The sequence below is a fragment of the Oncorhynchus nerka genome, linkage group LG18 (genome assembly GCF_034236695.1).
Source record: "Oncorhynchus nerka isolate Pitt River linkage group LG18, Oner_Uvic_2.0, whole genome shotgun sequence".
In the NCBI taxonomy this organism is placed as follows: domain Eukaryota; kingdom Metazoa; phylum Chordata; class Actinopteri; order Salmoniformes; family Salmonidae; genus Oncorhynchus; species Oncorhynchus nerka.
Window position 1 is genome coordinate 79,671,413 of NC_088413.1, and position 15,855 is coordinate 79,687,267.

Genomic DNA, 15,855 nt, shown 5'->3' on the forward strand with positions numbered 1-15,855 from the left:
ACGGTAACCTACCCCCCAGTGTCTACGGTAACCTACCCCCAGTGTCTACGGTACCCCCACCTACCCCCAGTGTCTACGGTAACCTACCCCAGTGTCTACGGTAACCTACCCCCAGTGTCTACGGTAACCTACCCCCAGTGTCTACGGTAACCTACCCCCAGTGCCTACCCCCAGTGTCTACGGTAACCTACCCCCAGTGTCTACGGTAACCTACTCCCAGTGTCTACGCTACGGTAACCTACTCCCAGTGTCACGCTACGGTAACCTACCCCAGTGTCACGGTAACCTACTCCCAGTGTCTACGGTAACCTACCCCCAGTGTCTACGCTACGGTAACCTACCCCCAGTGTCTACGGTAACCTACTCCCAGTGTCTACGCTACGGTAACCTACCCCCAGTGTCTACGGTAACCTACTCCCAGTGTCTACGGCAACCTACCCCCAGTGACTACGCTACGGTCGCCTACCCCCAGTGTCTACGCTACGGTAACCTACCCTCAGTGTCTACGGTAACCTACCCCCAGTGTCTACGGTAACCTACCCCCAGTGTCTACGGTAACCTACCCCCAGTGTCTACGGTAACCTACCCCCAGTGTCTACGGTAACCTACCCCCAGTGTCTACGGTAACCTACCCTCAGTTTCTACGGTAACCTACCCCCAGTGTCTACGGTAACCTACCCCCAGTGTCTACGGTAACCTACCCTCAGTGTCTACGGTAACCTACTCCCAGTGTCTACGGTAACCTACCCCCAGTGTCTAGGGTAACCTACCCCCAGTGTCTACGGTAACCTACCCCCAGTGCCTACGCTACGGTAACCTACCCCCAGTGCCTACGCTACGGTAACCTACTCCCAGTGTCTACGGTAACCTACTCCCAGTGTCTACGCTACGGTAACCTACCCCCAGTGTCTAGGGTAACCTACCCCCAGTGTCTACGGTAACCTACCCCCAGTGCCTACGCTACGGTAACCTACCCCCAGTACCTACGCTACGGTAACCTACCCCAGTGCCTACGCTACGGTAACCTACCCCCAGTGTCTACGGTAACCTACCCCCAGTGTCTACGGTAACCTACCCTCAGTGTCTACGGTAACCTACCCCCAGTGTCTACGGTAACCTACCCCCAGTGTCTACGGTAACCTACTCCCAGTGTCTACGGTAACCTACTCCCAGTGTCTACGCTACGGTAACCTACCCCCAGTGTTTACGGTAACCTACTCCCAGTGTCTACGGTAACCTACCCCCAGTGACTACGCTACGGTCGCCTACCCCCAGTGTCTACGCTACGGTAACCTACCCCCAGTGTCTACGGTAACCTACCCCCAGTGTCTACGGTAACCTACTCCCAGTGTCTACACTACGGTAACCTACCCCCAGTGTCTACGGTAACCTACCCCCAGTGCCTACGCTACGGTAACCTACCCCCAGTGTCTACGCTACGGTAACCTACCCCCAGTGTCTACGCTACGGTCGCCTACCCCCAGTGTCTACGCTACGGTAACCTACCCCCAGTGTCTACGCTACGGTAACCTATCCCCAGTGTCTACGCTACGGTAACCTACCCCCAGTGTCTAAGCTACGGTCGCCTACCCCCAGTGTCTACGCTACGGTAACCTACCCCCAGTGCCTACGCTACGGTAACCTACCCCCAGTACCTACGCTACGGTAACCTACCCCCAGTGCCTACGCTACGGTAACCTACCCCCAGTGCCTACGGTAACCTACCCCCAGTGTCTACGGTAACCTACTCCCAGTGTCTACGGTAACCTACTCCCAGTGTCTACGCTACGGTAACCTACCCCCAGTGTCTACGCTACGGTAACCTACCCCCAGTGTCTACGCTACGGTACCTACCCCCAGTGCCTACGCTACGGTAACCTACCCCCAGTGTCTACGGTAACCTACCCCCAGTGTCTACGGTAACCTACCCCCAGTGTCTACGGTAACCTACCCCCAGTGTCTACGGTAACCTACCCCCAGTGTCTACGGTAACCTACCCCCAGTGTCTACGGTAACCTACCCCCAGTGTCTACGGTAACCTACCCCCAGTGTCTACGGTAACCTACCCCCAGTGACTACGTAACCTACCCCCAGTGTCGTTACGGTAACCTACCCCCAGTGTGTCTACCCCCAGTGCTACGGTAACCTACCCCCAGTGTCTACGGTAACCTACCCCCAGTGTCTACGGTAACCTACCCCCAGTGTCTACGGTAACCTACCCCCAGTGTCCACCCTCAGTGTCTACGGTAACCTACCCCCAGTGTCTACGGTAACCTACCCCCAGTGTCTACGGTAACCTACTCCCAGTGTCTACGGTAACCTACTCCCAGTGTCTACGCTACGGTAACCTACCCCCAGTGTCTACGGTAACCTACTCCCAGTGTCTACGGTCGCCTACCCCCAGTGTCTACGCTACGGTAACCTACCCCCAGTGTCTACGGTAACCTACTCCCAGTGTCTACGCTACGGTAACCTACCCCCAGTGTCTACGGTAACCTACTCCCAGTGTCTACGGCAACCTACCCCCAGTGACTACGCTACGGTCGACCTACCCCCAGTGTCTACGCTACGGTAACCTACCCTCAGTGTCTACGGTAACCTACCCCCAGTGTCTACGGTAACCTACCCCCAGTGTCTACGGTAACCTACCCCCAGTGTCTACGGTAACCTACCCCCAGTGTCTACGGTAACCTACCCCCAGTGTCTACGGTAACCTACCCTCAGTGTCTACGGTAACCTACCCCCAGTGTCTACGGTAACCTACCCCCAGTGTCTACGGTAACCTACCCTCAGTGTCTACGGTAACCTACTCCCAGTGTCTACGGTAACCTACCCCCAGTGTCTAGGGTAACCTACCCCCAGTGTCTACGGTAACCTACCCCCAGTGTCTATGAGTCTTGTAAGGGGGAACACATTTTAAAAGAAGTCATTTAACTATCAACGTATTGACACAGAGAGCAGTGATCTCAGCTAAATACGTACGTCCAGGTGTCCCTGATTGATCCTGTAGATGATCTGAAGGTGCCTGGGTAGCAGGGTCTCCAGCAGGGCAACGGGCCAGCGCTCCAGAGCCTCGGGAAGCACCGTGTGATTGGTGTACGCAAAGGTCCGCTTGGTGATGGCCCACGCCTGAGGAGAGACAGGTTCCACTAATACAGTAAACATTTCCTGAACATTCACATTAGGACTTATGACAGTTAGCCAAGGTTAGTTGGATTTTCATATAAGAAATGTCTTTAATATCATCATAACAATGTACAATATAATAATCTCTCTCTAAACGCACCGTGTCCCAGTCGAGTTTCTCAACGTCCACAAAGACCCTCATGAGCTCTGGGATGGCCATCGCAGGATGAGTGTCATTCAGCTGGATGGCCACCTGTCAACACAATCAACCAAACAGATTTTTTTGTTGCGATTCAGACATCATAGAAAATCGATAACACATCACAGGTAATCAATAAGTAACCTTCTCTGGGAAGCTGTCGAAAGACACTGGACCCGTGGAGCCCTTCTTGGATATCTTGAAGCGTCGGATGATGTCCTGAAGTGTGGCCGCCACCACAAAGTACTCCTGCTTCAGGCGTAGCTCCTTTCCCTCAAAGAACTACAACAATGAAGAAGGAGAGGAATCAAGAACTACAACCCCTCAACAAGAGGAGAGGAATCAAGTCGTTAGGAGTTAGAAACACACTAGCCCAGTGTTTCCCAAACTCAGTCCTCGGGATCACAAGTGGTGCCCATTTTGTTTTTTGCCCCTAGCACTACACAGCTGATTGTGAAATCGATTAGTTGAATCAGCTGTGTAGCACTAGGAGCAAAACCCAAAATGTGGACCCAAGTTTAAGAAACCCTGAAACCCTGCACTAGCCGGTCCCCAGATGTGTTTATGCTGTCTGTTAAACCCCTGTGGTCATTTCTATGCCAACGTCCATAGGAGTTGACTCTCAGTTCTGTTATACTCACAGACAATATTTTTACAGTTTTGGAAACTTTAGAGTGTTTTCTATCCTAACCTGTCAATTATATGCATATTCTAGCATGTGGTCCTGAGAAATAGGTGGTTTAATTTGCCAAAATTAAAAATAGTGCCCCCTAGTTTCAAGAGGTTAATCCCCTGCGGTCATTTCTATGCCAACGTCCGTAGGAGTTGACTCTACAGCCGCGCACAAACAGATCTGGAATCAGGTTACAGATATAACAGCGTATCAAAATGGACTCACACCTACGTGGCCAATGCGGAACTTACGTTATCGTTGGGGTAGAGGACACGAGAAATATTCTCCGCCAGATTCCTGTCCAGAACAGCTTGGATGTAATCTCCAACATTGACTGAGGAGAGATCATAGAATTACATATAGGGTTGCAAAATACCAGGAACTTCTCCAAAATAGCAGGAACTTCTCCAAAATACCAGGAACTTCTCCAAAATACCAGGAACTTCTCCAAAATACCAGGAACTTCCCTGGTTTTTCAGAAATCCTGGTTGGAGGATTCCAGATATCCATCTTTTTCCCTTCTGATTTAGATTTCTTTCAACAGGGATTTCTGGAATTCCTGGGAATTTTAGTAAAGTTACCAGAGGAAGTTAAAGTTAGTTCCCCTCGAATCAGTGACTGATTTAGACCTGGGACACCAGGTGGGTGCAATTAATTATCAGGTAGAACAGAACACCAGCAGGCTCTGGACCTCATAGGGTAAGAGTTGAATAGAGTACCACAGTAGGAGTCACAATACCTATAATGATGATTTATCAATACGTTCACCTGTACTTACCCCCCGACAAAATGAAATGCTAATTAGCTGCTAATGTGGCTATCATAAAGAACTACAAATGTAAGAATCTCTTTGTATTAACTATTTAATACCTCTTAGCAAAGGTGTCAGCTAGGGATGACTTGCTGGAGCTTGCAGGGATTTGTAGTCTTACACGATGTCTAGTTTAATGCTAATTAGCATTTTCAAATCTGAGAGTAAATAGAGCATAATATATTGATAAAAGTCACCTTGTCTGAGAGAAATTTGCATGGTCATCAAAACATCACACCAGGGTGACCATACAGGAAACAAAATAAGGGTTGTAAGAGTTTCGAAAATCTCCTATCGGAAAAATGAATGGTGGAAAATGATTGGAACCATTTCCCTGTTTGACCACTAGGTTTTATGGGTATTATGACAGCTCCCCAGGAAAAGAAAGGGCTTTTCAAGTTTAATCTTTTACAGATTCACTCGTCCAATAGTGTAACTATTAAGGTCTGGATTAAGTTCTGGATTCTAACTTGAGATCTGTGTGCTTAACTCAAGTTTTCCACCATAAATCCTACATTGACAAAAAAATGTGTAATTTACGTGAAAGTCTGAGTACTCGGATCTGAAGTTAAGTTCCAAGTTAACTCTGGTCCAGGGCTTTAAAACAGCCTTTTTTGAGCCTTCTTCAAGCAAGCCGCACTAACACCCTGGACCAGAGCTAGCTCTGATTAGGCAAGTTCAAAAGGTAATCATCCTGGCCACTAACAGTCCATCAGGTTGAAATCGTTGGGAGCTCTGGCTGACCACAGCCTCATGGTGTTGACTGTGTTGTTCATATATCCAGGGATGGGCGTGTCATAGGGCATGGCCAGGACCACCTACAGAGGCAAGGCATGGGGGGGGGGGGGATTAAGATTAGGTTGCCTACATAACACATTCAAGGCATGGGGGGGGGGAGGGTTAAGATTAGGTTGCCTACATAACACATTCAAGGCATGGGAAGAATTAGGATTAAGAGATTAAAATCAACTAATTCATCTCAACACATAATAGATATTCTGTACCTTTTTATTTTATATTTTACCTTTATTTAACCAGGCAAGTCAGTTAAGAACAAATTCTTATTTTTAATGACGGCCTAGGAACAGTGGGTTAACTGCCTGTTCAGGGGCAGAACGAGGGGGTTTGAACTTGCAACCTTCCGGTTACTAGTCCAACGCTCTAACCACTAGGCTACCCTGCCGCCCCAAGTTACCTACAGGGTCATAGGCAAGGGAATAATTGGCAATACTTTTTAATGTCTATATCAGTAACGCTTAACATAAGTCTTCTTATACTTGTGTAGTAACAATGTAATGACATGTTACATAGTAATTCCATAGCAATTCTCACCATAGATATGCAGGTACTAAGTACTGCTAGTAGTATTATTAGTGTGTTACTAATTAAAATGTATTATCATCATGATTAAATACCTGTGTATCCACCCATCTGGCCCCTTCCTTAGACTCCTCCACTCTGCCGTAGAAGTGCACAGGTAGCATGTACTCAGGGCGGGCCTTCTCCCAGGGGTTACCATGACGCAACCAATCATCTGCCTCTTCCACCTAAGAACAAGGAATTTAACAGTGAATTTCAAATCGAAGAGTGACTAAGACACATTTTTAATATGAGTCAAAATGACCATGAAAACATAGCCTGGTCCCAGATCTGTTTGTGCTCTTGCAAACTCTATTGCTCATTGTCAAGACAATGACATGATGGCACAGAGTGGCACTCAGGCTAATGAAACAATAGATATGAGCATAATTGTTCATAGTACAAAGTAGTAGTATTATATTATAGTAATTCATTATAGTATAGTATTATAGCATAGTAGTAGTATTATAGTATAGCAGTATTATAGTAGTAGTATTATAGTATAGTGGTAGTATTATAGTATAGCAGTATTATAGTATAGTAGTATAGTAGTAGTATTATATCATATCAGTAGTATAGTATAGCAGTAGTATTATGTTATAGTGGTATTATGGTATAGTAATAATATTATATCATAGTAGCATTATAGTATAGTATTAGTATTACTATAGTAGTAGTATTGTAGTATAGTAGTAGTGTTATAGCATTACAGTAGTATTATAGTATAGCGGTAGTATTATAGTATAGCAGTAGTATTATAGTATAGCAGTAGTTTTATAGTATAGCAGTAGTATTGTAGTATAGCAGTAGTATCATAGTATAGCAGTAGTATTGTAGCATAGCAGTAGTATTATAGTATAGTAGTATTATGGTATAGTAGTAGTATTATAGCATGGTAGTATTATAGTATAGCAGTAGTATTATATTATAGTAGCATTATAGTATAGTGACAGTTTTATGGTATAGTAGTATTATAGTATAGTGGTATTATAGCATAGTGGTATTATAGTATAGTATTAGTATTATATTATAATCGCATTATATTGTAGTAGTATTATATTATAGTAGTATTGTAGCATAGTAGCAGTATAGTATTATTATAGTATAGTAGTAGTATTATATTATGGTAGCATTACAGTATTATAGTATTGTTATACAATAGTAGCATTATATTATGGTAGTAGTATTATATTATAGTAGTATTATAGTATCGTAGTAGTATTATAGCATAGTAGTATTATAACATAGTCGTATTATAGTATAGTAGTGTTATAGTATAGTAGCGTTATAGCATAGTAGTAGTATTATACTACAGTAGCATTATAGTATAGTAGTAGTATTATATTATAGTATAGTAGTATTATAGTACAGTGGTAGTGGTATAGTATAGCAGTAGTATTATTATAGTATAGGAGTAGCATTATATTATAGTAGTATTATAGTATAATAGTACTATTACATAATAGTAGTACTATAGTATAGTAGCAGTATTATAGTATAGTAGTAGCATTGTATTATAGTAGCATTATATCATAGCAGTAGTATTATAGTATGGTAGTATTATAGTATAGTAGTAGTATTATATTATAGTAGTAGTATAGTAGCATTATAGTATAGCAGTGGTATAGTATGGTAGTATTATATTATAGTAGTAGTATTATATTATGGTAGTAGTATAGTAGCATTACGGTATAGCAGTAGTATAGTAGCATTATAGTAGAGCAGAAGTATTGTAGTATTATATTATAGTAGTAGTATAGTAGTATTATAGTATAGTAGCAGTATTGTAGTATGGTAGTAGTATTATATTATAGTAGCATTATAGTATATCAGTATTATAGTATTGTAGTAGTATTATATTATAGTAGTAGTATAGTAGCAGTATAGTTTAGCAGTATTATATTATAGTAGTAGTATTATATTATAGTAGCATTATAGTATAGCAGTATTATAGTATAGTAGTAGTATTATATTATAGTAGTAGTAGTATTATATTATAGTAGTAGTATAGTAGCATTATAGTATAGCAGTATTATAGTATAGTAGTAGTATTATAGTATAGTGGAATGATAGTATAGTAGTAGTATTATAGTATAGTAGCAGTATTATAGTATAGTAGTAGTATATTATAGTAGTAGTAGCATAGTAGCATTATAGTATAGTAGTATAGTGTGGTAGTAGTATAGTATAGTAGTAGTATTATATTATAGTAGCATTATAGTATAGCAGTATTATAGTAGTAGTATAGCAGTAGTATAGTATGCTAGTATTAATGTATAGCAGTATTATAGTATAGTAGTAGTATTATATTATAGTAGTAGTATAGTAGCATTATAGTATAGCAGTAGTATAGTATGTAGTATTATAGTGTATAGCAGTATTATAGTATAGTAGTAGTATTATATTATAGTAGTAGTATAGTAGCATTATAGTATAGCAGTAGTATAGTATAGTAGTAGTATTATAGTATAGTGGTAGTATAGTGGCATTATAGTATAGTAGCATTATAGTATAGTAGCAGTATTATAGTTTAGCAGTATTATAGTATAGTAGTAGTATTATATTATAGTAGTAGTATAGTAGCATTATAGTGTAGTAGCAGTATCATAGTATGGTAGTATTATAGTATATCAGTATTACATTATAGTAGTACTTATAGTTATTATAGTAATACTACCATACTATACCACAGTTCGGAAAAGCTGACCACGACTCCATTTTGTTGATTCCTGCCTACAGGCAGAAACTTAAACAAGAGGCTCCCATGCTGAGGTCTGTCCAATGCTGGTCAGACCAAGCTGACTCCACACTCCAAGACTGCTTCCATCACGTGGACTGGGACATGTTTCAGACGTCAGATAAAAATATTGACGAATACGCTGATTCGGTGTGCGAGTTCATTAGAACGTGCGTTGAAGATGTCGTTCCCATAGCAACGATAAAAACATTCCCTAACCAGAAACCGTGGATTGATGGCAGCATTCGCGTGAAACTGAAAGCGCGAACCACTGCTTTTAATCAGGGCAAGGTGTCTGGCAACATGACCGAATACAAACAGTGCAGCTATTCCCTCCGCAAGGCTATTAAACAAGCTAAGCGTCAGTACAGAGACAAAGTAGAATCTCAATTCAACGGCTCAGACACAAGAGGCATGTGGCAGGGTCTACAGTCAATCACGGACTACAAGAAGAAACCCAGCCCAGTCACGGACCAGGATGTCTTGCTCCCAGGCAGACTAAATAACTTTTTGCCCGCTTTGAGGACAATACAGTGCCACTGACACGGCCTGCAACGAAAACATGCGGTCTCTCCTTCACTGCAGCCGAGGTGAGTAAGACATTTAAACGTGTTAACCCTCGCAAGGCTGCAGGCCCAGACGGCATCCCCAGCCGCGCCCTCAGAGCATGCGCAGACCAGCTGGCCGGTGTGTTTACGGACATATTCAATCAATCCCTATACCAGTCTGCTGTTCCCACATGCTTCAAGAGGGCCACCATTGTTCCTGTTCCCAAGAAAGCTAAGGTAACTGAGCTAAACGACTACCGCCCGTAGCACTCACTTCCGTCATGAAGTGCTTTGAGAGACTAGTCAAGGACCATATCACCTCCACCCTACCTGACACCCTAGACCCACTCCAATTTGCTTACCGCCCAAATAGGTCCACAGACGATGCAATCTCAACCACACTGCACACTGCCCTAACCCACCTGGACAAGAGGAATACCTATGTGAGAATGCTGTTCATCGACTACAGCTCGGCATTCAACACCATAGTACCCTCCAAGCTCGTCATCAAGCTCGAGACCCTGGGTCTCGACCCCGCCCTGTGCAACTGGGTACTGGACTTCCTGATGGGCCGCCCCCAGGTGGTGAGGGTAGGCAACAACATCTCCTCCCCGCTGATCCTCAACACGGGGGCCCCACAAGGGTGCGTTCTGAGCCCTCTCCTGTACTCCCTGTTCACCCACGACTGCGTGGCCACGCACGCCTCCAACTCAATCATCAAGTTTGCGGACGACACAACAGTGGTAGGCTTGATTACCAACAACGACGAGACGGCCTACAGGGAGGAGGTGAGGGCCCTCGGAGTGTGGTGTCAGGAAAATAACCTCACACTCAACGTCAACAAAACTAAGGAGATGATTGTGGACTTCAGGAAACAGCAGAGGGAACACCCCCCTATCCACATCGATGGAACAGTAGTGGAGAGGGTAGCAAGTTTTAAGTTCCTCGGCATACACATCACAGACAAACTGAATTGGTCCACTCACAGCAGCGCCTCTTCAACCTCAGGAGGCTGAAGAAATTCGGCTTGTCACCAAAAGCACTCACAAACTTCTACAGATGCACAATCGAGAGCATCCTGGCGGGCTGTATCACCGCCTGGTACGGCAACTGCTCCGCCCTCAACCGTAAGGCTCTCCAGAGGGTAGTGAGGTCTGCACAACACATCACCGGGGGAAAACTACCTGCCCTCCAGGACACCTACACCACCCGATGTTACAGGAAGGCCATAAAGATCATCAAGGACATCAACCACCCGAACCACTGCCTGTTCACCCCGCTATCATCCAGAAGGCGAGGTCAGTACAGGTGCATCAAAGCTGGGACTGAGAGACTGAAAAACAGCTTCTATCTCAAGGCTATCAGACTGTTAAACAGCCACCATTGAGTGGCTGCTGCCAACACACTGTCATTGACACTGACCCAACTCCAGCCACTTTAATAATGGGAATTGATGGGAAATGATGTAAATATATCACTAGCCACTTTAAACAATGCTACCTTATATAATGTTACTTACCCTACATTATTCATCTCATATGCATACGTATATACTGTACTCTACATCATCGACTGCATCCTTATGTAATACATGTATCACTAGCCACTTTAACTATGCACTTTGTTTACTTTGTCTACATACTCATCTCATATGTATATACTGTACTCGATACCATCTACTGTATGCTGCTCTGTACCATCACTCACTCATATATCCTTATGTACATATTCTTTATCCCCTTACACTGTGTATAAGACAGTAGTTTTAGAATTGTTAGTTAGATTACTTGTTGGTTATCGCTGCATTGTCGGAACTAGAAGCACAAGCATTTCGCTACACTCGCATTAACATCTGCTAACCATGTGTATGTGACAAATAAAATGTGACAAATTAAATTTGATTTGATTTGATTTAGTAGTATCATATTATAGTAGTAGTATAGTAGTAGTATAGTATAGTAGTAGTATAGTGTAGTATTATATTATAGTATTAGTATTGTAGCATTATAGTATAGTAGTAGTATTGTAGCATTATAGTATAGCAGTAGTATAGTATAGTAGTAGTATTATATTATAGTAGTAGTAGTATAGTAGCATTATAGTATAGCAGTAGTATAGTATGGTAGTATTATAGTATAGTAGTAGTATTATATTATAGTAGTATTATAGTATAGTAGTAGTATAGTATAGTAGTAGTATTATATTATAGTAGAAGTATAGTAGTATATCAGTATTATAGTAGTAGTATAGTAGTATTATAGTATATCAGTAGTATAGTATACACAGTACCAGTCAAAAACGGTTGGACACAGCTACTCATTCCAGGGTTTTTCTTCATGTCTTTAAGTAATGGACTGTCATTTCTCATTGCTTATTTGAGCTGTTCCTGCCATAATATGTACTTGGTCGTTCACCAATTAGGGCTATCTTCTGTATACCACCTCTACCTTCTTACAACACAACTGATTGGCTCAAATACATTATTAAGGAAAGAAATTCCACAAATGAACTTTTAACAAGGCACGCCTGTTAATTGAAATGCATTCCAGGTGACTACCTCATGAAGCTGGTTGAGAGAATGCCAAGAGTGTGCAAAGCTGTCATCAAGGCAAAGGGTGACTACCTTGAAGAATCTCAAATACAAAATATTTGGATATGTTTAACACTTTTTTGGTTACTACATGATTCCATATGTGTTATTTCATAGTCTTGATGTCTTCACTATTATTCTACAATGTAGAAAATAGTAAAAATAAAGAAAAACCCTTGAATGAGTAGCTGTCTAAACTTTTGGATGGTACTGTATATAATAGTATAGTAGCATTCTAATATTCAGTTGAAGTCAGAAGTTTACATACACTTAGGTTGGAGTCATTAACTTGTTTTTCAACCACTCCACAAATGTCTTGTTAACAAACTATAGTTTTGGCAAGTCGGTTAGGACATCTACTTTGTGCACGACACAAGTAATTATTCCAACAACTGTTTACAGACAGATTATTTCATTGATAATTCACTGTATCACAATTCCAGTGGGTCAGAAGTTTACATACACTAAGTTGACTGTGCCTTTAAACAGCTTGGAAAATTCCAGAAAATGAGGTCATGGCTTTAGAAGCTTCTGATTGACTCAAATTATGTCAATTAGCCTATTGGAGGTATATCTGTGGATGTATTTCAAGGCCTACCTTCATTCTCAGTTGAAGGTAGGCCTCAAGTGCGAGCAAGGAGGCCTACAAACCTGACTCAGTTACACCAGCGCTGTCAGGAGGAATGGGCCAAAATTACCCCCAACTTATTGTGGGAAGCTTGTGGAAGGCTACCCGAAACATTTGCCCAAAGTTAAAAATTTTAAAGGCAATGTTATCAAATCCTAATTGAGCGTATGTAAACTTCTGACCCACTGGGAATGTGATGAAAGAAGTCAAATCTGAAATAGATCATTCTCTACTATTATTCTGACATTCCACATTCTTAAAATAAAGTGGTGATCCTAGCTGACCTACGACAGGGATTTTTTTACTAGGATTAAATGTCAGGTATTGTGAAAAACTGAGTTTAAATGTCTTTGGCTAAGGTGTATGTAAACTCCCGACTTCAACCGTAGTAGTATAGTGTGTATAATAGTATTATACTATAGTAGTATTATAGTATATATAGTAGTAGGTACAGAAGGCAGTTCATATTGAGAGTATGTTAAACCTCTGCAGACTAAACTCTTTGAAGAGGCCAGTGTTACTGAGTGGATTATCCTGGCTGAATAAAATAATTCAATTAAGAAAGATTTAGACAGCCCTCTAGGGCAGGGTTTCTCAAACTCGGTCCCCCCCCGGGAGCACGTTTAGTTTTTGTTGCCTTAGCACTAAACAGCTAATTCAAAGACCCAACTCATCATCAAGCTTTGCTTATTTGAATCCAGGCTGGATGGTGAGAGAGAGGAAGTGGGCCACCACAATGTTGCGGAACTGGGTTTAAATACTATTTGAAATCTTTCAAATACTTTGAGCGTTTGCTCTAGTCTGCCTGGAGTGCCAGATGGGTGGGTTTTGCACTTTGGCAACTATTCTATTGATTCCATTGCACCAGACAGGCTCAATCAAACACATATGAAGTATTTTAAATGATTTTAGAATAGTTGTTGAACCCAGGTATGCAGTGTTGGCCAATCATTAACAGGAATGGAAGTTGCTGCCAACTGCCTAATTTTCTCTGTTGCCATAGTGTAACAATGTCTGTGACCCAAACAGCACCCTATTCCCTATATAGTGCACTACTTTTGACCACACCCCCATGGTCCCTAGTCAAAAGTAGTGTACTACGTAGGGAATAGGGTGCCATTTGGCACGCAGAGGGTGCCTGTTGCCGGTGGTTGGCTCAGAGGTTGAGAAAGCTATTGTGTTGTTGCCCTTTTGTTAATTAAGACTCTGATAATGACCTACAGTACCTTCTATACACGGCTGAGGGGTTTTGCCCTTTTGTTAAGACTCTGATAAAGACCTACAGTACCTTCTATACACGGCTGAGGGTTTTTGCCCTTTTGTTAATTAAGACTCTGATAATGACCTACAGTACCTTCTATACACGGCTGAGGGGTGTTGCCCTTTTGAATTTGGCCTGTGTGATGTAGTTTAGAGCGCTGAAACCTGATTGTACTGATTATTCATTGACTGAAGTGACGAGGCACAAAGTGTTTTAGAAATGAGAGTGTACTGCAAATAATGAAATCTTATCATACACCCCCCCTGTAACGGTTTTCTTGAGTTGAAGGAGAGGAGGACCAAAATGCAGTGTGGTTACTATTCATGTTTCTTAATAAGACAACTAAACATGAACATAATACAAAACAAAAACGTGGAAAACCAAAGCAGCCCTATCTGGTGCAAACTAACACAGAGACAGGAACAATCACCCACAAAACCCAACACCAAACAGGCTACCTAAATATGGTTCCAAATCAGAGACAATGACTAACACCTGCCTCTGATTGAGAACCATATCAGGCCCAAACATAGAAATAGACAAACTAGACACGTAACATAGAATGCCCACTCAGATCACACCCTGACCAAACAAAACAAAGCAAACTATGGTCAGGGTGTGACCTGACCCTGATTAACCCCTAACTGAAAAATGCTAACTGGCTGACTGACTGGCCGATATTGAAAAGGTGACAGATTGAAATGTTTTAAGGTATGATAGTCTAACTTTCTCACTCATCATTATTTCATGATTCATTCGGGATGATCTGTAACCATGGTAGCATCCACATTCATGTAGAAGTGTTTAGAAAACATATTCTATTCTTATTTACAATAAAAGGGCCTCTATACATTATTTAACATTCATTTGTATTGGGCACAAAATAATATGAAACACAACAGAGTTACACGCTTGATGTAGTCATTGCATGCTAGGAATATAAGACTATACTTTTTACTACTTTAATACACATGTGAATGACCGAATCGTGCTGTCAGTTATAAATCGGTTGACCAGATATGGATGAAAATAACCTCAAATTAAAGCTGTCAGTCTGCACTTTATTATATCAAATTTAAAACCCAAAGTGCTGGAGTACAGAGCCAAAAACAACGACAAATGGGTCACTGTCCCAATACAGTTGGAACTCGCTGTATAAATCATTTACAAGTACAAAAAAAAATGGATGTAGCTTTTTTTCCCCAGATTGTCCCTTTAAATGCAATAGATTTATACAGTGAAAAGTGTTTAAAAGTGTGTGGATATTACCTGCCAACCTTCCTTGATCTTCTGATTGAAGATTCCATATTCATAACGGATGCCGTAACCGTACGCTGCCAGACCAAGGGTGGCCATCGAGTCCAGGAAACAAGCTATATTATATATATACACACACACACACACACACACACACACACACACACACACACACACACACACACACACAAACACGCACACACGCACACACACATATACACAGGACAAAATCATGTAAATGTTCAATAGAAACACTACGTTTATTGGATGAAGGATACAGATAAAGTGGATGTCAAGACAAACTGTATGGATGAAGTATGGTGTAGTACAGGGATAAGTGGTGGTGGTGATGGGGCAGCCTCCTAGTGGTGGTGGTGGTGATGGGGACAGCCTCCTAGTGGTGGTGGTGGTGGTGATGGGGACAGCCTCCTAGTGGTGATGGTGGTGGTGGGGCGGGACAGCCTCCTAGTGGTGATGGTGGTGGTGGGGCGGGACAGCCTCCTAGTGGTGGTGGTGGTGGGGCGGGACAGCCTCCTAGTGGTGGTGGTGGGGTGGACAGCCTGGTAGTGGTGGTGGTGGGGCGGACAGCCTCCTAGTGGTGGTGGTGGGGCGGACAGCCTCCTAGTGGTGGTGGTGGGGGCGGACAGCCTCCTAGTGGTGGTGGTG

The 15,855-nt window shown here is 42.5% G+C and overlaps 1 protein-coding gene across 1 annotated transcript in view; it reads right to left on the reverse strand.

Annotated features, from left to right (window-relative positions):
* The window catches only part of pygl (phosphorylase, glycogen, liver), a 69,189-nt gene that overhangs the window by 37,567 nt on the left and 15,767 nt on the right, over positions 1-15,855 (reverse strand). Inside the window, exons 4-10 of the mRNA XM_065004385.1 lie at positions 15,202-15,305; positions 6,225-6,356; positions 5,516-5,627; positions 4,250-4,332; positions 3,470-3,607; positions 3,287-3,379; positions 2,983-3,129 (exon numbers count right to left, since the gene is read on the reverse strand). Coding sequence (XP_064860457.1) covers positions 2,983-3,129; positions 3,287-3,379; positions 3,470-3,607; positions 4,250-4,332; positions 5,516-5,627; positions 6,225-6,356; positions 15,202-15,305 — 809 coding nt within the window. The remainder of the gene's footprint in view (positions 1-2,982; positions 3,130-3,286; positions 3,380-3,469; positions 3,608-4,249; positions 4,333-5,515; positions 5,628-6,224; positions 6,357-15,201; positions 15,306-15,855) is intronic.